We start from the raw sequence: 27,818 nt of genomic DNA on the forward strand, positions 1-27,818 counted from the left end.
TCAGAAGCACAGCCTTAGGTCTGGAGACTGTGTTTAGATGGCTTACTGAATAGCTTTGTGCTAAACTTCTAACGAAGGTATAGGACAAAGTCTGGCTTGTCTTACTCATTCCTGTGTTGTGGGTCGTATAGACCTGATATTTTTAAGCAGCTGCACCTCGTTGCAACAGTTTTGTTTATACAACAGAATGTTTAAGCCACAGAAGAATAATTATGTAAAGGAACAACTTCGGAAATGGATACTAGGATAATAATGAAAGATATTCATTATCAATACTTGTAGACATAATTTCAGAGCTTTATTCACTTCATAAGACTACTTGTTGAATCAGTTTTATGGACGTTAACTATTTTTTTCTTTCTGGACAATATTCCCATCTCTAGAAGTTAGTTGTACCCATCTTCTAAATTGTACTTTATCTGAGACGTTTTAATATTTATCTAATACAATCCACACATGTTTATATATTAAGACATTTAGCAAGTCAACATATTTTTCTTTTTACTTTTTCAATTTAAATAAGTAATACTTTATAACTATGATATATATTTTGCCCCGTTAAAATATAATTTTTATCTGTTTTTACACCTAATTTTTAAATCTCTCTCTAAAGGAAGATTGCATTTCTTTTTATCAAATATATTTAAAGTAATACATTAAACGAAAATTTACTGAACATGTAACATTAATGATGGAAACAATAAAGGCACGCAACACTAGTTAGGTCACGAGATTATATTTCATACAACCATAAATGTGCATACTTTTCTATTTTTTTAAGTTTTATTTTATACTTTTTCAGTTTTAAAAAATAATACTTTATAACTATGATGTATGTATTTGCCCCGTTAAAATATTATATTTTGGTGTGTTGTTTTTACACCTAATAGTGATGCTCACAAGCAAAGTCCGGAATAAGTTTTATAAACATTGCATGTCACGATATTTGTGGATATTCAGTTACATGGTAGAATAACTATGTCAATAATATAAAGTTATTTCTCATTTTGAAATGTCTAACAATATTAAATTAAAAGTAAAAACCAAAAGTGAATATTAGAAATACTGAGTTTCGGAATTTAACATTAAGAAAAACACAGAAGTGTGAAGTCACAAGATATTGGGGCATAAATCACCAAACCAACCAACCCAAGATATTATAAAACATAAAGCGCACACAAAAGATATTACCATATAGATATACACGATATATACTATTGTGATCAAAACCACACCTGATTTTTTTTGTCTTTATTAGTATATATTTTGATTGGTTAACTATAGATCATCTGATTAAACTATAAAGTTTAGATAAGTAGAAGAATCAGGTAATTTACAACAACAATAATATAATTTTCTCAACATTTTCTGACCGACAAAAATTACTTAATCATTTTTAATCAGCTAAATAATCTGTGAAATTGTTTGTAAATCGAATTACAGGAGAAAAGCTAGCACATTTTTCTCTTCAAACCTACTGCAATACCCAAATTTTTAAGTTTGGACGCATCACAACTTTTGCTTGTCAATAAAATTCGAAATCCAAAACGTCTTATTTTCATGGCTCATTGCTTCATTATAGTTCAGTGTATTACTTAAATACACTCTTTTTTTTCATGAATGACAAAAAAGTAAAAGTTTATAACTGTAATAATTTTGAAATCCTTCTCCAAGGTATGATTGCATTTCTTTTTGTTAAAAGGTATTAAATGTGATATATCAAGTGCAATTGTACCTAACATGTAATATAAATGGTGAAAACAATACACTCGACAGTAGTTGAATCACAAGATTATATCTCGCATGACCATAAATTTATATACCTTTTGCAACATTAATAATATATGTACGTGACAACCACTTAAAATTGGTAGCAGTCTCATAATTCGTTCGAATTTAAAATGAATGTGATTAGCTTGAAGGTAAGTTAGTATTTAAATATAAACGAAACATTCACAATTAAACTAAAAAACGGAAGGAATCATACATGAATGGTAAACAAATTATAACAAAATAAAAATATAATTACCTCACATATTATGCGTGATAATCTTTAATTGTAAATAGTGTGTTTAGTTTGAAACAATAAACATGAAGTAATGGTTTACCTTTGTTAATATATTTAATTCAATTTGGTCAATAAATAAATGCTTACTAAATGAAAACTGGAACTGTGGTTATCCAGCTTTCTGATACTAAGTAATTGAAACTGTGATACAGCACAGAATCAATGCACAATATGATTATTTTCTCTGTCAAAGAACGAAATGCTTCATTATTAACTTAGGTCGAATATTTTGTAACGTGTAAAATAATACTTAAATACTTTGCATTAATGTTAAATCCAGTAAAATATTATTTTCTTTTGTCATTTCTGAAATTTATACAGAAATCTTGACTTATGTTAAAACATCATATGATATATGGTTTGATCTGTGTATTAGAACTAAAGCGTCCTTCTTAGTCCGCCCTGCATGGCCAGGTGGTTAAGGTATTCGATTCATAATCTGAGGGTCGCGGGTTCGAATCCCCGTCTCACCATACATGCTCGCCCTTTCAGTCGCGGGTGCGTTATAATGTGACAGTCAGTTCCAATGTTCCTTGATAAAAGAGTAGTCCAAAAGTTGGCAGTGGGTGGTAATGACTGGCTTCCTTTCCTCTAGTCTTACATTGCAAAATTAGGGACAACTAACGTAGATAGCCCTCGTGTAGCTTTGCGCGAAATTCAAAATAAACCAACTTTGTTAATCTTAGGTGAAAAATATTCAGCGTGTCTGTAAGAACTAAAACGCCCCTTTCAGTGGTTCAGCGGTATGTCTGCAGACTTACAACGCTAAAATCCGTGCTTCGATACCGTGGTGGGCAGAGCACAGATAGCCCATTATATAGCTTTGTGCTTAATTCAAAATAACAAGAACTAAAACAAATCATTCTAGATCAAACAAAATACTTTATCGAAATTTAACAGAGATCGAAAATAAGTATTTCGAAATACCACAAATTTTATCACTTGTAAAAAGCAAAAAGAAAATAATTTCCTGTTTTGCTAACACTAGGTGCAAGAAATAAACACAGTTTTCCAAACTTAAAACACTTCTCAGGATCAATAATAAAGTGAGCAAAAATTAGAAATCATTATTTCTAACTATACCCAAATAAATTCTTTTTTTTTATTATTCCGAGGTCAGACTATGAGATTACATCTCAAGTAACTTGCTATTATCGTTAATCTAAAAAAAAATCTCTCATATTATTAAATTTGGACGATACCGCTAGGGGAAGCTTTTGCCAGTTCGATATGTTTTTAGGCACTTAGAAACAACGTATACTATCTGTAAGGTGAATTAGTTCTTTAAATTTAAAGGATGAAATATTTTATACTTGAATTAAAGGATAGAAGGAATAATTAAATAAAAGTAGAATTTGATGTCTCACATGCCTTCTAATACTGGGTTATTCTAACGTATATGAATAAAGAAAATATATTGAGAAACTGAACAGCCGTAATATTGATTCACAATCACGGTTCGTTTTCAAGAGATAGTATTCATGTCGTTCATAGAATAAAAATCTGTTAAAATGGTTTTATGTTGGTAACTAAACTAGCACTTGAAACAGTAAACATTTATATTTTCATATGTAACTCAAAGCAGGATACACAGCTAGAAGTTAAAATTTGCTTATTAAAAATTGATGAATATATGTAGAATTAGAAGTTAGAACGTATTCTTTACGAATGTGGAGATAATTTCAAGCAGTCCTTTTTTATAAGATAGAATCGTTAAAATATTTTCATCTTGTATGAATACATTTGTACCTCCATTATCTACTCACTCTTTGAATGTTAGCACTTCTCCCAATGTTAGAGGTAATACTACTACTGCTAGTGTTATAAGTGTATACATGCTGGACTTTTGATAATTTCCATATAATTCTGCAGCATGGTTTGTTAGTTTCCTATTCGCTGATGACCAAGTTCTATTTGCTTAGTAGGTAAATAGGAAAAAATACCCAGCAGCGCAGGTGGAGAATATACCTGACCATGATAGAGCAGAAGATATAATAAAGGGGACTAGCAGAGATGCACTTTTTGTTGGGCATATAGTGGCTAATGATGTAGGGAAAGAAAGCTTAGAGGAGCTAATTAATAAGTGCAATGGGTTGAGAAAGGCATGTGAAAGAAAAAGATAATAATTTAAGTTTGTCAGGGATAATTCCCAGAATTAACTGGGGGGAGCAAAGTTATATGTAGGTTACTAGGGTTAATTGCTATGCTTACCTCAGTGTGTAACTTTAAGGATGAGCAGATTGGCTGTTTGTATGTGTGTATCAGTTCAATAGAACAGGAAGAAAGGAGCACTTTGGAGAAGAACCATTCTAGTTATCACAAAAATGTTTACTTTGCACTTCATTTATTTTTGGAAGAAGTGAGACTTTGTATTTCTCTTAAGATATATAGGTGATGAAATGTTACTGGAAAATTATAACCTTTTTGCTTGTAATACATTATTTTCTGTTATTTTTGTTACGTAGCTTGTGATATATGTAGTACTATTAAAACTAATGAAGTATGAAGACAGTAAGGTTTAGGTCTAGCATCAAAATAATTCTGAGGAATTATAAAGTTCATTATCTTTAATTTGAAACCAAGAGAAGCTAGAGACACCATCATGTTAAACACAGTACTGCTGTGATACCTGTAAAGTTTATAGTTATCATTAAAACCAAGGTTTATATGTCATATAGCTACTAACTTAGTATTTACATTGATGACTACTTCTCAGTCATAATATACATTGAAAGTACCTGAAATTGTTAATAATGACTGTCTTAGTTTCTTATATTTTGTTACAAACCCAGTTACTACAAGGTAAAGATGACTTAGTTTTAGTGTGAAGACATAATAAAAGAAGCATACGAATTAACATTAAAGCTATAAAGATACTGTGTACTTTGATGTTAGTGGTTGTTGGAGTCTTTGTTTAGATTGTTTTAAAAGGCACAAGTTTTAATTGTTAATCTGTTCTGTTGTCTAACTTCAAGTTTTGATAAGAACATAAAAGTGAAGCTCTGACTGAACCATGGAATTATTAAAGATAAAGGTTGAACCATTTTGTGAAGATACTTTGTTGGATACCAAATTGGTGGAAAGTGAAGAAACATTTCCACAACCTGTTAGTAAGTGTGTATTTTTATTATTCAAATGTATCGTGTTCTTTACAACACAGATAGTGTAAATTTTACCTGTTTCATTCTATCAGTTTCTGAATTTTCCATCATTGGTTAGAACATAATGTGATTTGACCTTCTGTCCCAGAGATGTGTGCCAGAAAAATTAAGTTACATTATTGTAGTCTTTGATTTGAGAAACTTAAAACCTGTGACAGTGTTGTTATAATTTTCAATACCATAACTTCTGTGTGATTAAACCTGAAACCAGCTTAGTCCATATTCTGTACAAACAGCTATGAGATTAACTGGGTAGCTACTGATAGTAAAGTACCTTAATCAAATTGAAACACAACATTTGTTTTCTCTTTTTATACTTTTACCTGAATTTTAATAAATTAAAAATATTATCAATTAATATAATAAAAGTGGAAGACAACTAAAATTATTTATTTCAATGTATTGTAAATAGTGAGTTTTGTATACCTTAAACTAAGAAAATGTGTTTAAAAAGTGCACTTCCAAAAAGATATATACTTCAATCAGAAGCTACATGATTAGTCATATATACTAATGGTTTAATTTTTAGGATAACTGATAAATTACTTTCAAGAACTTATCTTTGCAGCACTTGTGTTTCTTCCCCCACCTTCTTCACCATAAAGCTCAAGCAGAGTAATTGCCTCTTTTCTATTGGGCCAGTTAACTCCATGAATGTAATTACACCTTTAGATTGGTGAAACTTAAAATTGCTTTTCATTAGACTGGCACTACATTGGTTAAACCTTATTATGTTCACTATGAGATGTTGCATCATCTCTCTCTCTCTCCTGCCTCTCCTACTCTTCTTCTGGTTGTCTTTAACCCTTTCTCAACAGGCTTGGTATAATAAGTCATATACATGTTTGCACAAATTAAGTATTCATACTATAAATTTTGATGCAGTATGTGCATCTTTACAAAATGTGGTATACTTTTAGTAAAGATTGCAAATTTTTTGTACAAAAAAAAAACAGGTTAGTTGATGAATTATTTTCACTAAAGATTTGTTTATGAAAGTATCAAATCTGTTTTTTTCCTCATTTGAGTGCGAAGTGTTTTTCATATTATGATTAAAAAACTGTTCTTCATCTCAAAAATCTCAAATGTTATTTGTGTAATCTCTGAAACATACGAAGTACATTTGAAATATTTGTCTTCAGTGAGATTTTATATCTTGTCTTTTATTTTCTCTACCCTAAATTTGTCAGGTTTGCCCTAAAGAAGAAAGGTCCCACTTTTGAAAGCACTTAGGTTATGGAGTTTATTTTTCATTTCTAATTATGTGGGGGTCAGTCAATTTGACAAGTTTGTATCTAGCATAAAAACAAATTAGGAAATCTACATTATGCTTCTGTTGTTCTACAGTGACTAAAGATTATAACATGAAAATACAAATGTTTAGTGTAAATCGTCTCATAATACATCCTTGATCATTTGTATTTAGTTTGATAGAGTATGTTTAATAATCTATATTTAGTATGACAGAGTATGTACAATAACCTATATTTAGTATGATAGAGTAATATATAATAACCTATATTTAGTATAATAATTTATATTTAGTATGACAGAGTGTGTACAATAACCTATATTTAGTATGGTAGAGTGTGTATAATAACCTACATTTAGTATAATGTTTTTTTTATTTAGTATGACAGAGTATGTGTAATAACCTTTTATTTAGTATGATAGAGTATGTATAATAACCTATATTTAGTATAATGATTTATATTTGGTATGACAAAGTGTGTACAATGACGTATATTTAGTGTGATAGAGTATATATAATAACCTATATTTAGTGTGATAGAGTATATATAATAACCTATATTTAGTATGACAGAGTATGTATAATAACCTATACTTAGTATGGCTGCTAAATACTTTTAGTAAGACTGATTATGCATTATAATTTATATTTAGTAAGATTAGTTAACTGGGCACACAAGATCATCTACATTCAGTAGGATGGAGTTTACAGAATAATTTATAAGTAGGACTAAGTAAGTATAATAACATATATTTAACAGAACTGCTTATGAGTAATTATTAAAAAATTAGTATTATTAACCATTCATAATAATTTACATTCAGTACGTGTCAGTGTACAAGATACTTTATAATTGGTTGGAATGATTATTTGTGATAATTTGTATCTGGCAAAATGTAGTAAGAATGTTTGTGTGGTAATGTACTTTTAAAACTGGCCTTTAATAAGTGCATCTGTCTTTCCTTTATTCTAGAGGACCAGTATTTTGTATAATACAATCACATTTCAGTTGTAATGCATAAATTTTGTATATATATTATTTACAAATAAATCTTCAAATTTCAGTTACTTATCTTAAAGCACAGAACACTAAATAAAGAAATATAGAAAACAATGATATTCTCTATTTACAAAATTTGTACTTGTATGTCACAATCTGCTAAGCCTTTTGAGTTGTGCATGTGTAATATGTAAAACAAAATAATTATTTCATTTCTACAACAGAAAACTGGATTTACTCATGAATATACTTTATAAAAGCAGAAAAATTATATAAGGGAAATTCTGAGCTTTTGATTGTTTATAAACACTTCATGTATTGAAGTAAGTACGTGAAAACAAACATTTCCAAAGACAGAAAAGATGGGCACGACAAACTGATTTGATTTTCTAAATATATCTTGGAAAATACATAAAATAACAGGTTCTTATTTAATATTCTAGCTTGTTGATAGTGGTAATTTGAAATTCTATTTCTTAAGAAACTAATTTATTTTGCCTTTGAACCTTACAAACATATAATTTAAACCAAATAAGCATCCAGTATACTACATGACATGCAGAAACCAGTATGCAGAAAATTTGTTTTAATAGTAACACAGTAAAACCTGTCTAAGCTGGAAATATCAAACTTTTGCAGCATTATCTTAAGATTTCTCTAATAAAAGGCCCTCTATATGGCAGACCTGTGTAACACAAATGGAAAACTGTCTTTCACCTACATAATCTGTCAACAAGTAGGATTAGAACCTGAGTAAGGCAGAAAAAAATGTTTTTAATTAAATATTAATTTCTTATTTAATTAATAATTTCTTTAAATTTTAATAAATTCTTGTTTAATTACTAATTTGTTTAAATATTAATAAATTCTTGTTTAATTAATAATTTGTGTAAATATTAATGAATTCTCAGACATTTTGTTACAGTAAGTGTTGGTTAAATTTATTCTGCTATAATTATTTTTGCAGTTAAATTAGATTCATGATTTGTAGAAATATATTCGTCTTTTAAGTGCAAATTTCTACTCTTTATATAATTCTCACAAAAAAATAAATTCCTATCTTCCCTAATTTTAAAATTTAGGGAAAATTTACAATGGTTAATTGGTAAAAATGATAATCCGTGCTGTTTCAAAAATTTAAGGAAGAATCAACTTCCTATGGAATGGAAAGCAAATAGTAAAGCATGGATGACAAGTGCTATATTTGAGGAATTTTTGAACAAATTAAACAAAAGAATGGAACAACAAAGTAGGAATATTCATCTTTTCTCAGATAATGCAACTTGTCACCCATAAGTTCAACTTTCAAATGTTCGTGTAGTCTTTCTACCTCCACATACAGTGGAATTATACAGTGTATAAAATTGAAATACAGAAAATTGGTGCTTCAGTGTATTATTGCAAACATGGACGACTCTAAGAGAGCATCTGAAATGACCATGAAAATTGATGTGTTAGATGCAATTGCATTTTTAAGTCATTCAATCAAATGTATAAAAGATTAATGCATAAAGAAATGCTTTTGAAACTATGGATTTATTCTTGATAATGGTGGAGATTGTGGAGAAGTTGTTTATTGTGACAATTCTAGTGAAATCCAAAGTCTTATAGAGAAGATTGATGCAGATGATTCTTGAATGCGGAAAGTTTTATGAACGTTGACAAGAATGTTTTAACAGAAACTGATGATATTGATTTAAAATCTATAATAGAATTGCAAGATGGTAACAATGTGAGAGATTTAGAAGATGAACAAAATGGAAAAGATAGTGAGGAAATAGAAATTACTACTTCATCACAAGTGTTAAGTTATATTAACGCTATCGTATTGTATGCAAAAATGAAGTGGGAGAAATGCACTTCATAAAAAGGCCGTAGAATTGGCATTCTCTTTTAACTGCATGAGAAAGCCCATTAAAAATAATGAAACAGAAGAAATTGGACACTTTCTTCAAATAAATTTTTTTGTGATGCTTGGCACAAAGTGATAATTCTACCTTTTTCCAAGCCTGAGAAGTATCCCAAGATTCCTTCTAATTATCATTCAATTGCTTTGACAAGCTGTTTCTGTAAGGTTTTAGAGAGGAGTGTCAATGCTTATCTAGTTTGGCTTCTTCAATTGAATAACCTCACCTACCCACATGGGTTATGTTGACGGTGCTTCTCCACCTGAATCAACTTTAAACTTCAATCATGGAAACCTTTCTCAAGAGAAACCATCCTTTTTTGGTCTATACTGATCTTGAGAAGGCTTATGATATTACCTGGAGACATAGCATGTTGCAGGACCTCGATTCATATGGGTTGCATAACTATATGCCTATTTTCATTTGTAATTTGTTTTTACTAGACAGTAGATTTCTAGTCCATGTGGTTTCAATCCTTTCCTGTTCTTTCACACAGGTACTTGGAATTCCTCAGGTCTATGTCTTGAGTGTCACACTTTAATGAATCAAAAACAGTGCTATTACTTACCATCTTTCTACTACTGTTGTAAATGGTCTCTATGCCAGTGACTTCCACATTTCTTGTCAGTTGTCAAGTATGTAGTTCATTGAACAGCATCTTCAACCTCCCTTCAGCTGCTTGTTGAAGTGGACCCCACAACGAATGGTTTTTTCCTTTTCTTTCTTTAAAACTATTTGCATTCACTTTCATCACCAACTGGGTTTACCTCCAAACCCAAACTCCATGTTATTTTTTATGTGGTTCCTGAGGCTAAATTCATTGGGATTTTCTTCAACCAGCTTATTTTCATTTCTCACATCAAACACCTCTGCATTAAGTTTTCAAGGACCCCGAACATTTTCCATGTCCTTTCTTCCATCTCTTGGGGAGTGTATCAAAGTTCTGTGCTCTAGATGTATTATACCTTTATTAAATCAAAACTGGACCATGGTCTATGGTTTTCTCATGTCTTCTGCCTTGAATATGTTGGATTCCCATTTATCATCTGGGTTTTGGTTTTGCACGTGGACTTTCTATATTTCTCCAGTCCAGAGTCTGAACACAAAATCCCATAAACTTTTTCACCTTTATCATTTGCAACTTCCTCTACATATGCGATCAAGCTTTATTCTTTACTATAGCATCACACCTGGGATTGTTGTCCCTTTCAGTGGGCAATGATGATTTGGAACAGATGGTTCACTAATTCCTTCTTTTTGCCTTTGCATTTAGGTGCAGCTGACTGAATTGTTTCTTTTATTGGATGACATTGCTGTCTCCAGTGGTCAACCCATCCCATAATGGCTTACTACCATTTCCATCTGTGACCTTTTCTTGAGTTATATGAAGAAGAAATACACTCCTGACTGGAAGTACTGCTTTCTCTCTGCAGAACATCTTATGAACCATTATTCTGTTTTAATTTTTATGGATGGTTTGAAATCAAGTGACTCTGTGGGCTCTGCCATGGTTTGTTGTGTCTCGGTAGTTTCTCTCGACCATTTTTGTTTATCATTTGTTTCTATCTAGTTTTTCTGGATATATGACCACTTTGGCTTGCTGGCATCACAGCTAAGTCAGCCTGCTCTGATGCTGTCACGGCTATGCCTATCCAATATACAGATTACAATCCTGTATTCAAGACTTGGCTTCCTACTAGTTGACAGTCACCTTGGAATGAGCAACATCATAACAAGTGTTCCCAGATCAAACCTTCTGTTACTATTTGGCCATCTTGTTTTTGTAAAGGTCAAAAATTGTTGTGGCTAGGCTACACATTGGTCACAGTCTTTAATTCACTGTTTTCTTTTATCTGTGAATGATCCACTAACGTGTGGTTTCTGTGACACTGAAGTCATAATAGACAATGTTTCACTGTCATGCAACTGTCAGTGGCAGCATTATTTTAGATGTGTGTATTTACTGCTCGAGTACTTCTGAGATTGGACAGTGTCATTGGTAGAGGAGACACTTTCCAACTTGATTGTGTTTTTAAAGCTTTATGAGCTATTAGCCTTTTTAATTCTATTTCAATCTTTTATTTTAATTTTGGGCAGTTTAATTTTAACTGTATTTATTTTTATATTTTATAAAATTTTACTTTTATGATTTTCACAGATTGTTTGGCACAGGTGGCCCAGCTGCTTTGAGCCAAAACAATTCCAAACAACTGGTTTAATGTTCAAGATTCACACATACAAATCCTTTCTTTTTTCTCTACTATAACTCTATATGCACTAAGTCAATTTGACAAAACTTCTAACCATCATAAAAATTGAATAATAAAGTGAGCAGTACTGTTCTCTTCTCTTTAGTACTGATAAAGAAGTCTGAAAATACTTCTTGTGAGAGTTTCTACTTCAAACATTTTCACATCTACTTTATTTTAATGGTAGCAGCTGAAGTAAACACTTATTGAACATAAATCAATGAAATACAGCTCTTGTCTTTATACTGTTTCCATTACCATATATATGTATGGTTCAAAATCAGGCAACCCTGTAGGTTCTGCCATGGTTTGTTAAAGTTCAGTTGTAGCAGACAATATCCCCTCTACAGTTTCTGTGTTCACTGCTGAATTGTATGCCATTTCTCTTGTCCAGAATCATATTGAAACTATGCTATATACGAATTGTACGATCTATACTGATTCACTCAGCTGTCTATTGGCCCTGACATCATTCGATGTTAGTTACCATCTTATTCTTATCAATATCCAAAACAAACTGGCCCATCTATCTCTGTCCAGTTTTTTTTTGGATACCAGGTCATGTTGGTATTCATGGGAATGAGCTAGCTGACAGAGAAGCAAAGTCCATCTGCTCTGGCTCTATCACCACTGTTTCTGTTCCATACATGGACTATGGTTCAGTTATCAAAACCCTACTATACACCAGTTGGCAGTCAACCTGAAGTGGGCAACAAAATAAGCTTTTTCAAATCAAGCCTTCTTTAGCTCTTTGGCCATCTTGTTTCTGTGAAGATTGAAGGGAGGAAGTTGTTTTGGCTAGGCTATGCATTGGTCACAGTTTTTTAACTCATCGCTTCCTTTTATCTGGTATTAATGCACCAATGTGTGGTCTGTGTGGCACTCAGGTCACAATCGTACATATTTTATTGTCATGCCGTTGTTACAACTAAGAATGATGATGCTGTTTTAAACATATTTTTAAGGTAGGTTTGCCCTTGACTTTAGCCAATGTCATCGGTGATACTGGCTGCCTTGCTCATGTTTTTACATTTTTAAGAGCCATTCATCTTTTTAACTTAATTTAAGGTTTTTATTGGATTATACACTGTTTTAGCATGATTTCTTTTACACATTTTAATTTTATTTTGACCTGAATCCAGGACTGGAAAGGCCAACTTCAGGTGACTGACAGCAAGTTTGAACTTAATGCTTCAATCTTCCTGGAAGGTCTTAATTGTACATATTTTTACCTTCATTTCCATATACCATTATAGTGTACTACACCTTGTTTGGCACAGATAGCCCAGAAGCTTCGTGCCAATAAACATGAAATACCTACCTACCTATCTACCTCTAGACTGTTAACGTTACACTATAATAGGTTGAAAGCAAATAAAAGTGTATTGTGCAATAAGCTAAGATTTGCACAAAGGTTATCTTAATCTTAGCACCCAAAACACAGTGGGAGAGAATATATTGGCTTATTTGCAGTAAAGTGGTTGAAAAGAGTATTGTCTAAATCAGTTAAGTTACAAGGAAATTTATGTTTAGTGTAGTTCTCCACAATGTCTTGGCTGATTCAATAAATGTGGTAGGTATTTTGATGTTAGTTATCCTCTGAATTTGGCTTCTGAGGAATGAAAACCAATTCTTTCAAAGTGTAAAGGTAATTTAAGACAATGGATAATTTGCAAAAAGTCATTTATAACAGTTATATTCTGTCTTGTTATAAACAAATACACATTATTTATTCCTCTAGAAACAGAAAATGATTCCTGGGAAGATATATCTTCATGCACCAGTTTGAGGTTTGATGTATCAAAAAAGAAAGAAGAAGAAGAGAACAGTGATGGAACAACAGAGAAAGATGAGGTAACTTACAGACTTAAAACTGTTACAGTTTTGTTATGGAAGTGTTTATGTAGCTAGAATGTTTTTATCTGCATTTCATTTACCTAGAATTTAATCTGTAGCTACTACATTTTATCTTCTGATACTACAAATCCAACATTTTTTATATTGGGTGTTATTATGTCGAATATTGACCCTACTATATTTTATCTTCTCATGTGGGATTCATCTAATCCATTGCACTGGGATTCACCTCTCTGATCATTTAGTCTTCTCCTTATCCCATTCCTGTTCCCCATCAACTGTGTCTGTAAGTCAATTACAGAGGTAAGTTTGATGTCAGTGTATTCATCAGTCTCTTCCTCCTGCCAGTTATACTGTGATCCTTTGACAAGATCTTCCTAATTGGCAGGTGGATAAGTTTCTGCTTAGATTTCTCTTTCATTTTCTTCATCATCTCTCTTCAGGATAATTTTCACTTCTTCAAGCCAATATTATTTACTTTATAACACCACACATGAAATTAGTAAGTAGACTTTCATTTTCGTCAGCCTTTTTAATGATTCCACCATGCTGGTGGTGTAATCTTCTAGGATTAGCTTATTTTATCAAACCCACAATAAACCTTTCCAGCAAGTCTCTGATAAGGATCAAAGTGCTTCTCTTGTTTTCTACAGTGAAACCTCCCTCTCAAACAGATAAGGTGAGATCAATTACTACCTTCAGGAGGTGGTGGACCTTGCACAGTTCCTCACTGACACTGTACAGCAAAATACAGTAAGAAGAAAGGTGATGGTGGCACTGTTTGAAACAACTAGTGTTGCCTTGCTCCTGTAGATAGACTGGTTTGTTGCCCATATTTTTGTCTGTCCAGCTGAGTCACGTTCACATCATTTCCTAACCACACTACATTTTGTGGCTCACTGACTACTTGTGTGCAGATGTTCAAGTGGTCATTCAAAACTTCTGCACATCAAAATGACTTTAGGAACTACTTCCTTGAGAGCAAAGAGCATATCTTGATTGAAATGAAATGTGGTTTTCCATGGCTGTGTTTCTATGAAATCTCTGTCCCTAAATTTTACATCATTTTAGGAATGATAGTGCCATGCATTGTCCTCTCCTTTATTATTCCAGCAAGTCTTTGCTTTTGATCACCTGGTTAACTCTTATTTGAACTTTAAGAAGTAATTTGGAGTTTGATACAAGATTCAGATTTTCATATAAAACAATCTCAGTTTTCCAGAATTTGTCTGTTAACTATAACACTTTCCTTTTTTTTTCTATCATCTTTGCAACTGTTTCCTGTGGCGTTTGACTGCTCCTTTTTCAAATTTCAGAGGATCTTAGTGATTTAATGACTTCCACTTTGGTGAGGTTACAGGTTTTTGCTTTTTCCTTGATATCTTGATTGGTTTGATACTGAGATCTTTGAGAGAGGGATGTTTACTGGAGAGATTTTGCCATTTTATCAATCCAAGAAATCTACACTGGCTTCTGAACTGTCTGAAAGATCTCCTGCAGGGTGAATGTAGATTTCTCTGTCAGTGAATACATTATAATGTCATGTCCTGTGGAGTCTCATATCAGAAAGTTCATGTCTGTGTGGAAAACATTCACTACAGATCAGTGGGTCATTCAACTTCTCAGGAATGGATTGGCTATTCAACCCATGTCTTCTATTTCTCTGTCTCTCATACTGGTTTGCTTTCCACTCCCCACAGACCTTCCTACATACAACCATCTTGCAAAAGTTCAAAGTTCAAAAGCCATCCAGGATCTTCAGTGCTAAAAAGCCACAGAAATTGTCACCTTCTCTCTTATTGATTAATAATCTTTGCTGTTTGTAGTTCCAAAAAAATGGGCAATTGGAGACCAGTCATTGATCTTTCTCTCCTCAGTCACTTCCTTTAACCTCTTAAGTTTACAATGGAATTATTTCTTTCCCTTTATTGGTTCTTTTTACCCAGAATAAAGAGATAAAATTTGATGTCACAGGTTCTTATCTTCATATCTTGGTTGCTGAGTCTTGCATGGTAGACTGCATACTGTAGCTAGCAAGTCATCCTTGAAATTTTCACAACAAATCAATACTTTGAGAGCAGGTTAAGATCCTAATTAACCTCAAATAGCTTACTCTGATTCCTTGTTTGCTGTGTTATCCAGTGCTTCTATGTTGATTTAAAAGTTGTTCTCAAGTTTGGTGTTGCTGACAAGGGTTAAGATGTTGAAAATGCACAGTTGTAGAAATAAAATGAAATATTTAACTCTCTAATATCCATCTGTGAATTAAACATTTACTTGAATATGTTTATGTAAAAGATGTTTCCTTAAGTTACTGTGAATGTTATATTATTAATATGCAAGCAGGCTCTGTAATGTCTATTTTCTGTGTATACATTAAATTATTTGTTGGTTCTCATTGGATCACTGAATGTCAGTAATGAACAATCAGCAGCTGTAAAAAATATTTCCATCTCGTACTGTTGAGTGTATAAATAACAGAATAATTTACTCTCTTCAAGTTTTGTATGTTAATCCAAAACATGAAACTACAATTAAAATAAATTAAACTGCTTTCCTCTAGAAATTTTTCAGTTTTTTTGTTCATTTATTGAAAAAATGTTAAAAATATTTTAAGCCTTTAAATAGGTCTGTTACTTTCATTATTCATCATTAGTATGAAAGCAGAGATTGTAATGTCTCTTTACTTCATTTGTGAAACATTTCTTTGTTTGATAATGAGTGGTAGAACCACGGCAACAACAGTAAAAATCTTATATGAACACTTTGGAACTACACAACAAATGAATGAAAATAACTAATTAAACAGTCTTTAGTGTAACTAGTAATAAGAAAATACAATGAATAGTGTTGGAAAATTAAGAAAGCAACAACAACTGAATAAATCAAGTTAGAATGAGTTTAATATTCTGTCAAGGTTTGGATTTTAATTCATTTTATGTAGAATCATTCATTATCATCATAATTAAAATTTGAAACTGAAAACACTGAAGCTGGCCATACTTAAAACTTGTGTATCTAGTTTTATTACATGTCAGTAGGATATGGGTATAAGCCTCAATACTTTTATTTATTTGTTTCAGTAAGCAAAATATTTATATTTCTTGTACAATAATGAATTGACTTCAAGATGTGTATGTTAATCCAAAACCTTAAACTAGAAGTAAAAGAGATGAAACTATTTTTATCTAAATGTCTTTTGTACAGTTTTATTGAAAACAACAAAAATAATATTTGGTTTAATAGTTTTATTATTATTCATTACAAGTAACTATAAATGTTAAATATATAAAGTAATGTTTTAAATTAGTACATTGTAGAAAGTATACATATTTATCGATTTATAGATGTCTCTAGCTGTTATTTTTATTGACCTTTTCAATGTGTTGTTTAATTTTAGAACACAGTTATCAAAGTGAAAGCAGAACAGTCTGATGATCTACTACAAGATGAGGTTATTTCAAAGTTTAGTAACTGTAGTGACGATGGTTTACATTGTTCAAGGTATAGTGTTATGAATGTGAAAACAGAAACTGAATTTAAAGAACATTTACAGCAAACTGAATCTAGGTTGGAAAGTACTTCTGGTAAGTATAACAATCTTTTATAAATTCATTAACACTAGCTGATAAGACATGGTTTAAATCATGATAATATTTAAAAATTAATGAAGTATAAGAGACCTGATTCAATTGGAGTGTATAACACCATGTTTGGAATGTTTTTGGTACATCTCTATAGACAACTGTACAGGAGATTGAAATGAACAAATGAAAACAAAACAATTGAGGAAGTGTTAAAAATTACATGGATAGAAATTTTATTGTCATTCTTATTATGAAATGAAACTGGAAGAAACTTCTAGCTGACCAATGTTTATTATCTTTCTTGTTATTAATATATCAACTTTGTGAGTAATTGTAGGTGTCATTTTCTGTTGGTTAATGTTTAAAGTTGGACAGAGAATTTGTTACTATAATTTATTTCCATGTAAATTATTTTCTGGACACATACAGAACTCTGGGATTAGGACTTAAGTATTCTTGAACTTCCAATTGGTTAATTTTATATTTTAAAACCAGTAACTATACAAGTCTGAGGAATATTTTATTAACTTGGTATTTATTTAACTTAGAGATCTTTTGTACAGTAAACTATTAATGTTAAACAACATGGTAAGTCTATAAAGCATTAGAAGATTTACTGATTATAAATGACTTGAAGTAAGAAAGTGTTTGTAAGAATTAGTTTATGAAATTACTGTCTGAAAGTACTGATGATTGTTGTGACACTATACCAACATACTTTCAGAGTTAATTCTAGGTTTTGTTTATAGGAAATTATTTTCTTCAACGTGTTCTGTTACCTGCATTTTATGTTTGTATCGACATGTAAGTTATGGATAGAAGATTTACATAGTGTGAAACTGTAAAATCTGCATCATAGTTGTTTTTAACTATTAATATTTTGATATTTATGTTTGTGTTATTTGTGTTAGACTATTAAAATGAATTCAGAATTTCATTACATAAATGAATGTTTTAATTATATTTGTTGTATCTTATGTTTTGATTTTAGATATAAACACTTTTTGTGGAAGTCAGTTTTCTGGCAATGATGTTTTAAGAAAAGAAGATTCCTTAAGAGAAGTCCCAAAACCCAACAGTGATGTTTGTGGAAAAACAAATTTAAATGAAAATAACCTAAATGAATTTGATATACATAAGGATGGTGGTAAACCAAAGAATCAGTTAATTTGTGGACAAGACTTTGAAACGTTGGATAATTTTACACAACAAAACAGAAAAAATACTGGAGAAAAACCATATACTTGTATAGTTTATGGAGAAAACTTTAGAAAAAATATTCTCATAAAAAATCATCAAAGAACACATACTGCAGAGGCACTTCATAGTTTTACAGTATGTGGAAAACAGTTTGAAACAAATGAAATCTTTAAAATACATCAGAGAATACACACTGATAAGAAATGTTACAGTTGTTCAGTTTGTGAAAAACAGTTTGGAACAGATAATGAAATGAAACTGCATGAGAGAATGCATTCTATGGGAAAACCTTATAATTGTGCAGATTGTGGAAAACAATTTAGAAATAACAGTAGCTTAAAAATACATGAAAGAGTACACACTGGAGAGAGACCTTATAGTTGTGAAGTTTGTGGAAAACAATTTGGAACAAATAGTAACTTAAAAACACATCTAAGTGTGCACACTGGAGAGAAAACTTACAGTTGTGACATTTGTTGGAAACACTTCAGAACTAATAATGGATTAAAAGTACATAATAAGAAACATAGTGGAGAGAAACCTTACAGCTGTACAGTGTGTGCAAAACAATTTTGGGCAAACAACAGCTTAAAAATACATCAAAGAATACACACTGGGGACAAACCCTACAGTTGTGCAGAGTGTGGAAAGCAATTTGGAAGTAACAGTGATTTTAAAAAGCATCAAATAATTCATACTGGAAAGAAACCTTACAGTTGCATAGTGTGTGGGAAACATTTCAGAGCAAATAGTATATTAAAAATGCATCTAAGAACTCACACAGGAGAGAAACCTTACAGTTGTACAGTTTGTGACAAACGTTTTGGAACAAACTGTGTATTAAAAAAACATCTAGGAATACATACTGGAGAGAAACCTTACAGTTGTGTAGTATGTGGGAAACATTTTCGAAGAAATGGCGTGTTAAAAGAACATCAGAGAATACACACTGGGGAGAAACCTTACACTTGTTCCGATTGTGGAAAACAGTTTGGAACAAAAGGTGAATTAAAAAAACATTTAGTAATCCACACAGGAGAGAAACCTTACAGTTGTGTAGTGTGTGGGAAACAGTTTGGAAGAAATAGTAACTTAAATTCACATCTGAGAATTCATACAATGACAAAACCTTACAGTTGTACGGTTTGTAAGAAACAGTTTATAAATATCAGTAACTTGAAAGTACATCAAAGAATTCACACTGGGGAGAAACCTTACAGTTGTGACGTTTGTGGAAAACAATTTCGAACACATAGTGATTTAAATATACATCAAAGAAAACACACAGGGGAAAAACCTTACAGTTGTACAGTTTGTGAAAAGTGCTTTGTAACAAATAGTGAATTAAGAGTACATCAAAGAATTCATACAGGGGAGAAACCTTACACTTGTACAGTTTGTGGAAAACAATTTGTAACAAGTGGTAACTTGGAAAAGCATCAAATTATACATACTGGGGAAAAACCTTACATTTGTGTAGTATGTGGGAAGAACTTTCGAACAAATGGTACGTTAAAAGTACATCAGAAAGTACACACTAGAGAGAAACTTACATTTCCACAGTGTGTGGAAAATAATTTGTAATGAATAATGACATAAACAAACATCAAAGAACAAACTACAGAGAAATATTTCAGTGGTAAAATGTAGTGTGAGAAACCTTGAAAGAAAAATATGAATTAAAAAGTCTTGGAACAAACAATGGGGAGAAACCTTACACTTGTGTAATATATAGGAAATGGTTTCAAACAAATGTTGAATTAAAATTACATCAGAGAATATACACTGGAGGAAACTTTATAGTTTTGTGGTGTGGAGAAAACAGTGTTTATGTAACTGACTTAAAAACACATTAAAGAATACTCTTTTGAGGAAATGTAACACTTGTGTAGTGACCATGATGTTAGCTAAGGCTTATGGTTCTTGAGGTTTTATCATACTGTATGTTGAGTTACCATGAGTAGCTTGTCATGTTGGACCAATAACTGAGCATTGGAAGACTTGTGAACAGCTACTGTTTAAAAACAAAGTCATTGGTAGCATCGCCACCTGCCATCAGTTGGGATCCCAAAAGTGAGTGAACAACAACTAATGATTCCAGTGTAACAGGATGCACCAAGGTGTATTATATCAGTCTTGAGCTTTTCTTGTATTTATTATACTTGGTTTAACAAAGACATGTCTTAAGATAAATAGATATTCCAAATCAGATAATGATACAGCAGAAGTAACCATCCATTTATTTGTAAATCAGACATGATGTATTCCTTTATTTACTACTAATAATGAAGACTGTGTTTATGTTTTCAGACTCATCCAGTATTTTTATTTGTTACAGAACAAAAACCCACCCAAATTATTCAATTCAAATTACTGCTGTTTGACCCTGTTTTTAAAATTACTATTCTTGAGTAAATTGGCCACTTGAGAATATCACACATTATATAGATTAGTAATCTGATAAATTTTATAATATATAATACATTTTGTATATTTCTTACCGTAGTTATTTATACACCTTGTTCACACATCTTTCCACAGAGATTAGTCTAGGGGCTTATGAGTTGGGCAGGTTTTCATACCTGTGGTGAGTAAAGCACATATAGATCATTGTAATTAACAAGAAACAAAAATGTGTCTTTACTGTTTAAATTATACATTGGTTCTATACATGAACTTGTAAAAGTTTGTGTTTTCTTGATTAGTTGCTTTATCGGTAGGAATTATTTATCTACTATTCAAATGTTTTATATTAACCATGACATAAACTGTTATTAATAGTAAATTTCTTTGAGTGTGTGCTATATATACATAAAATGTAAGTACAACAATAGGCTTGTTAGTTCATCTAGGCGATCCATCCAACAAACTAACTTTTAAAGACCTGATGGACTGTAACACACATTCATTATCTTCATCACCAGCAAAATATATGACAGTTCTCAGTCCTTTCAACATTTATTATAAACTACTGTAGCATTTTCTGTAAATAACAGAACAAGGTATCTTCAATAGTTTATGGACGACGTGTGTTTACCAAAACAGAAGAGGGATAAGGTAAAGAAAAATATTTAAAAATTCATATATAAGTACAGCATGTAAAACACCTGTGATATGCTCGCACATCACACTGAACTATAAAAACACTTCACTCAGCAGTCTACAGTTGAAAAGGTATGATATGGTTTTCAAAGCTCTCCAATAATCATTCACCAAAAAAAATCGATCTTAAAACGTTAGAAATGATTTTAAGTAACATAAAACATGCCGACAAATCTGAGGTAATCGTTATCTCGATAAAAATGGTAAACTCTAATGCATTTACCTGCCTAATCAAAACCTTCCAATAATTTTCATTCAGTAAATTTGATTACTTTAGAGGAACTGCAAATACATGTTGAATGGAAGAAGAATGACAGCTTGGATTCTACGCTGAAGAAGACCTCATGACTGAAGAGGAAATGCCGCGTCTTTTCTTTCAACAGGCAGTCACAATCATGTTAAAGTTATCACTGAAATACACCTGATGAAGAATATTGTCGCTACTTCCATAGTGGTCCTGTCATTTTCAACACTAATATGTCTTGCTTATGTTTATCAAAGAAGCTACCTATTTATTCAATGTTATTTAGTTTACTAAAGATAAATTTGATAATCTCTTTCTACTGGGTAGTTTTCTTTTTATTATAGAGATTTCATTTTTTTATACTAATATTCCACATGTTGAAGGTTTTGAGTTTCTTAAGAGTGCTTTTGTGGTATACTTAGGCTAGAACTGATACCTGCATAAGTATAAAATAGTTAAATTTAATAACAAGAGTAAAAAACTGGAAATATTTGAAATACGATGTAAGTGAACATTTTACTATGTTAACAGGTTAGTATTAAAAAAAAGGAAGGTAAATCACAGGTGAAACATCAAAATTTTATTAATCTTCATAATGAGGTCAGCAAACAAATAATATTTTGTGTCCCCAATTGCAGACATTCTTTCAGACTTTACTGCAACATATTGTAACGATTTAGTAATATGTATTTGTTTTAACATCGATGTCTGTTTTATTTAACTATATATTTAGAAATGCATGTAACGTACTGTAAAATGAGTGTCGTGAAAGTCCCGCCTGTTTTCAAAATGTATAGAAGATTCTCGAACGTAAGAATCAACAATATACTATGTATGTATGTATTTTGTTTTTTTTAATTTTACACAAAACTACTCGAGGGATATCTGTGCTAGCCGTCCCTAATTTAGCAGTGTAAGACTAGAGGGAAGGCAGCTAGTCATCACCACCCACCGCCAACTCTTGGGCTACTCTTTTACCGACGGATAGTGGGATTGACCGTCACATTATAACGCCCCCACGGCTGGGAGGGCGAGCATGTTTGGCGCGACCCTCAGATTACGAAGCGCACGCCTTAACGCGCTAGGCCCTGCCAGGCCATATGTATGTAAAATACTAGTAATTTAGAGCATTATTGCCAGTTGTACTTTGAGAATCTTACCTTAAAGTGTATAATTGGATGCGCTTAGAAACAGTTTCATGTTGTTAACAATCGGATGATGATAGATATTTGATCAGTAATGTGTATAGATTGCAAACATTATGAGCTCTTTAACTTCAGTGAATTAGCTTCGGACGTTAGTTAATCTATGAAGACATTTTTTAACTTCGACTGTGGAAAACTCACATGAGACCAGTCAAGAATAGTGAGCTGGCTGCTATGTGTTAAGTGAACTGTATTAGTATTAACTTGAAACTCGTTCGCTTATTGCGAACTGTTGATAAAATATTCAGTCACAGACAAGATAGAAAACTCAGTATATAAAAGCATTATTTGCAATAACTGCTGTTATAAATTGCATTATTGTTTGTATATTCAAATATGTTTCATTTGAGAAAGAAACCTGTGTGTATCAATCTTGTTGGTAAATATAAATTTGGTACATATTGACATTCAATAACTTCTAAATCCAAATTAAGGTTTCAGTCTGTTTCAAATTGTGATACATAACAAAACAATCAGAGACTCGTCCGAGATAAGTTAGAATATGTAACAATATTTAATCAAGTGTTATTTGGTATTTTACTCCAAGTATTTTCAATACACTACCATAAAGTTTTTTTGATAGCAACTTTTTATTTGTAAAGTTTTTGATCTATAAAATCTCACATATGTTCAACTTACTTGAGATTGGGGCTTTGTGGGGATAAGTGCATCATTGTAATTATTCCAACAGCTTCTTTCTTGGCTAAGCAGTTTCTGCATAGGTTGGAGGAGTGTTTGTGGTCATTATCTTAATGGTAGTAGAATCCTTTATAAATAATACACCAACCACTAGGTATACCATTACAGATCAGTATCTGATAATATTTGCACTAGTTCATTATTGCATCTATTTTGCAAATATTTCTTATTACATCAGCAGAAAAACATCCAAAAACCATCACACTGCCTTTCTTGTGCTTCATGGTAGGTGCTATGAAGTGAGGTAACTATCTTTCACCCTTCTTTTGCCAGATGTGTGATCAGTGCTTTGAACCATATATTTCAAACATGGATTCATCTATCCATAATACCCTTTTCCAATCAACAACAGTCCAGTTTCTGTAATTTTTAAGTAAACATTCAGCCTCTTGACAGTATTTGAAAATTAAAGTAAATGTTTTTTTAACTGCTACATGACTAAATGTTCCATTCTCGTCGAGTGTTCTTGATATTGTAGATCTGGACACTTTTATGTTATTTATCTCATGTTTGAGATCAGTGGTAGTCTTCCTTCATGAACGAAAGTATAACTGAGTTTAGGTGTTCTCCCTCTTTCTTTCCTTTTTCTCAAAGTTACCTGTCTCAGTCTCATGATCTACCATTATTTAACAGTGCTTTGGGAGCATTCCAAATCTGCATCAGTTTCTCAGAGAGTCAAACTGGCATAATGTAAAGCTTTTATATAAGCCATCTTTTCTTCTGACATTTCTCTATGTTCTTGGATTTAGGTTTTTAAGATGCCTTGTATAATTATGCATAATAATAAGTGTTATGCAGGATACAGTGAAGTATAAGTACATATGTGTAAACAACTGTTAATTATAGAATGACGATGTCTCAAGAAAACATGTTGAGAAACTTTCTGCTACATGTTTACTCTATAATTCGTTGACCCTGTCAAGGTCAGCAAAGGAGTTGTACAAACTATGGACGCTGCATTAACGTATGGAACGAGGAGGAAACTTTCACAGCTTGACTACGTCACAGTATGGGCTAAAGTTACGAATTATTCATAATTAACGAGCTTAAAACTTCCTAAAATGGAAGCTGGTCAGCACTTTGATATTGTATGGATAACAATAATTCAAGAATAGATACAAGAGAAGAGGCTGACGATTCACTATCTTCACTTGTGACCAATGGATTAGTGGGATTGTTTTTGTTGTTAGCTGTTGAACAAGACCATAGCAGAATCTATTTAGTAGATCATGAGGATACTGGAAAACATCCAGATAAAACATCGTTTAACAGATGAAAATCAGATTCTCTCTGCCTAGAAGATGAAATTGCCTCTACTTTTACACGAGATTTTTATTTAACATGTCTTTTACTGTACTGGAACATGATACTGTTCCACGCCTGAACTTTTGTAAGTATTTTAATGTAATTATTCCTGAGCATTGGTTATCATTTTAAGCATCATGCCATACCATAAGTAATGTCCAAAAATGTAATACAGAAAGTGTATCATCATTTTTGTCTTTGTAGAAGGCTTTAATAACTAAAATATGTAGTAGGACGTGTATAAAAATGCTAAGACAAATAAAAGAAACTAACCCAACTCCACTTTTTGAGATCATTAATCAAATAAACCCTTATGAAGAGGGATGTGTGTGAAGAACACATTAGGCATGTAATGCTTTATGAGTTTAAAAAAGGCAATAGCGCAGCAGAAACTACACGCAATATTTAAGGTGTTTATGGTGTGGAGTCTCTCAGTGAAAAAAATTGTCGGAGGTGGTTTCAGAAGTTCAAATCAGGTGACTATAGCTTAAGGGATGCGTCACTTTCAGGTTATCCTGTTGAGTTTAATGATGACTTGCTGCACTTGATGCAGATTGTGCTGTAACAGTTGAAGAACTAGCAGAGAAGCTTAATTCAATTCATTCAACAGTTCACCATCATCTGCAACAGCCTAGAAAGGTGTCCAAATTTGGAAAATGAGTCCCTCATGAGTTGACAGAAGCCAACCTCATAGCAAGAGTGGAAATTTGCATCTCTCTGCACTCTCGTGAACGTAACTTACCTTTTTTGGACATGTTAGGGACTGGAGATGAAAAATGGATATTGTATAAAAATGTTAAGTGCTGCAGACAATGGCTCAGTGCAGGTTTTGGTTTGGTTTGAATTTCGTGCATAGCTACATGAGGGCTATGTGCGCTAGCTCTCCCTAATTTAGCAGCATAAGACTAGAGGGAAGGCAGCTAGTCATCACCACCCATTACCAATTTTTGGGCTGCTCTTTTACCAACAAATAGTGGGATTGATTCACATTATAACGCCCCCACGGCTGAAAGGGCGAACATATTTGCTGTGATGGGGATTCGAACCCGCGACCCTCGGATTACGAGTCGAGTACCTTAACCACCTGGCCACACTGGGCTCTCAGTGCAGGTAGACTGGCTGGACCTCCACCCTAGGAAAGTCTTTTTAAGCATTTGGTGGGATATTGCTGGTGTGATTCACTTTGAATTGCTGCTACTCAATGTAATGATTACATCAGACTTCTATTGTCAACAATTAGTTCACTTGATTGTTGCACTGAAAGAAAAGAGGCCTGCTTTGATCAGTCATAAAGGTGTTGTGTTACATCAGGATAATACACAGCCCCATACAGCAATGATCATATCTGCAAAGATTGAAGAGCTAGACTGGGGAAACTTCCACATCTTCCTTATTCCCCATCTGATTATAATCTATTCCAAAGTTTGCAGAACTATCTTGATAGAAAAGAGCTTGAAACACGAAAATATCAAAACTACTCTCGCTACATTATTTTCCTCCAAACACCAAGAATTTTATAGAAGTGGCATTCAAAAGCTTGTGAATCGTTGACAGGAAGTAATTAATAATAATGGAACATACATTATTTATTAAATAACATTAAAAGCATTTGAAATCCTTTTCTCTTTTTCTGAGCCTAAAATCGCACATTACTTAAGGGATGACCTGATATTATAGAATTAATGAATGTTTAGCAAAAGTGTTATTAAAATAGACAAAGTTAATATATTTGAGTAAATGTCTGTTGATTGTAACTATAAAGTACATAAAAAGTTAATAAAGGAAGTGCTATTGAAATCTTAGTCTCGGACTTCTTTAACTGTAAAGCCTCAAGTTAGTGTCTGTGTGCTCCATTCGCCTACATTCTCACTTAAAAATAAATAAATCGTTTAACAACAGGAAGTATTAGTCGAAATCAAACGGCTAAGCGGAAACAACCATTCTGCCTGCCTCCTCACCGTTACATAGTAGTAAACACTGTTGTTATCAAAATTCACTTGTGGAGTGTTGTTAAATTGGTTTATTATAGTATATACCGATACTATATGCTAGCTTCTTTCTATATAGTTAAGACACTGCATAGGATACAATTATTTTAGGCCCTAAATTCGGTCGGCATGTTCACTCAAGTGGAACCTTTATGATATGCCCATGGTACAAGGATTATGGGAATTCTAAAGAATGATAAGTATTCTCGCCCTAGCTTATTCAGTTGTCATCAGTGAAGCATTACCACAGTGTTAACATTTACAATATGGGATAACATGGAAGAATCAATATCATAAAATGTAAGGAATGACAAAATATTTTCTTGTGCTAACAGTTTTCCACAGTGTTGTATATAAATAATATGCTTGCAATTCCCTGTCGAAACTTTTCAAACGAAACGTCACAAACGTCATATGATTAGGATGACCTTTTCCGAGGAATCCAAACTTCTTATTAACATTTTCATTCAGAATTGTTCCGAGTGGTACAGTGTCATTCTGCAAAATTACTATTCTAGAAACCGAGTTTCGATACCCGTGGTTAGCAGAGCACAGACAGCCCTTTGTGCTTAATAACAGACAACAATAAGAACCATTCAGGATTAATTTCCTCGATTTTTGTTCAGTTAAACTTTTTAATGCAACAAGTATTCTACATAATGTCCTTATTATCACGTGTGTCTACTAGCTTGGATTATAACCTCAGTTTGTTGTTGTTTTTTGCAAAGTATTTCACAGACAATACTTTACTCGCGTGTATTTTTTCCGAAAAAAAATGACATTACTCCAAATTCAATTGCTATGGTATTTCTCCACTTATTTAGATCTAAAATACGTATGTGCAGTTCGTTCAAAACAAAATACCTATCACTTTATGAACACGAATTCATATGTTTCTGCAAATACAGTTAAATTTACCTCTTATTACAACTTCCAATTTACCATACTTTGCAATAATTTAGCTCCAGTTCGTTTTATTTGTACAGGTTTTATT

General features: G+C 32.2%; 1 protein-coding gene across 6 annotated transcripts; it reads left to right on the forward strand.

Annotated features, from left to right (window-relative positions):
* Window positions 1-3,208: 3,208 nt before the first annotated feature.
* LOC143225416 (uncharacterized) lies at window positions 3,209-23,321 on the forward strand. 6 transcript variants are annotated; one of them, XR_013013829.1, is made up of 6 exons: window positions 3,266-3,339; window positions 5,044-5,178; window positions 13,379-13,491; window positions 16,895-17,081; window positions 18,073-20,354; window positions 21,661-23,321. XR_013013829.1 is itself a non-coding variant. In XM_076454817.1 (5 exons), exons 2-5 carry the CDS (start codon window positions 5,082-5,084, stop codon window positions 19,863-19,865), a joined length of 2,190 nt encoding a protein of 729 aa, XP_076310932.1. In that variant the 5' UTR covers window positions 3,209-3,334; window positions 5,044-5,081; the 3' UTR covers window positions 19,866-20,590. The 6 variants fall into 6 exon arrangements, 5 of the variants coding, with proteins under 5 accessions (XP_076310932.1, XP_076310931.1, XP_076310933.1 ...); XM_076454817.1 differs by lacking the exon at window positions 21,661-23,321 and having other exon boundaries at window positions 3,209-3,334; window positions 18,073-20,590; XM_076454816.1 differs by lacking the exon at window positions 21,661-23,321 and having other exon boundaries at window positions 18,073-20,590.
* Window positions 23,322-27,818: the final 4,497 nt, after the last annotated feature.

Source organism: Tachypleus tridentatus, chromosome 9 (assembly GCF_004210375.1).
Source record: "Tachypleus tridentatus isolate NWPU-2018 chromosome 9, ASM421037v1, whole genome shotgun sequence".
Lineage (NCBI taxonomy): Eukaryota > Metazoa > Arthropoda > Merostomata > Xiphosura > Limulidae > Tachypleus > Tachypleus tridentatus.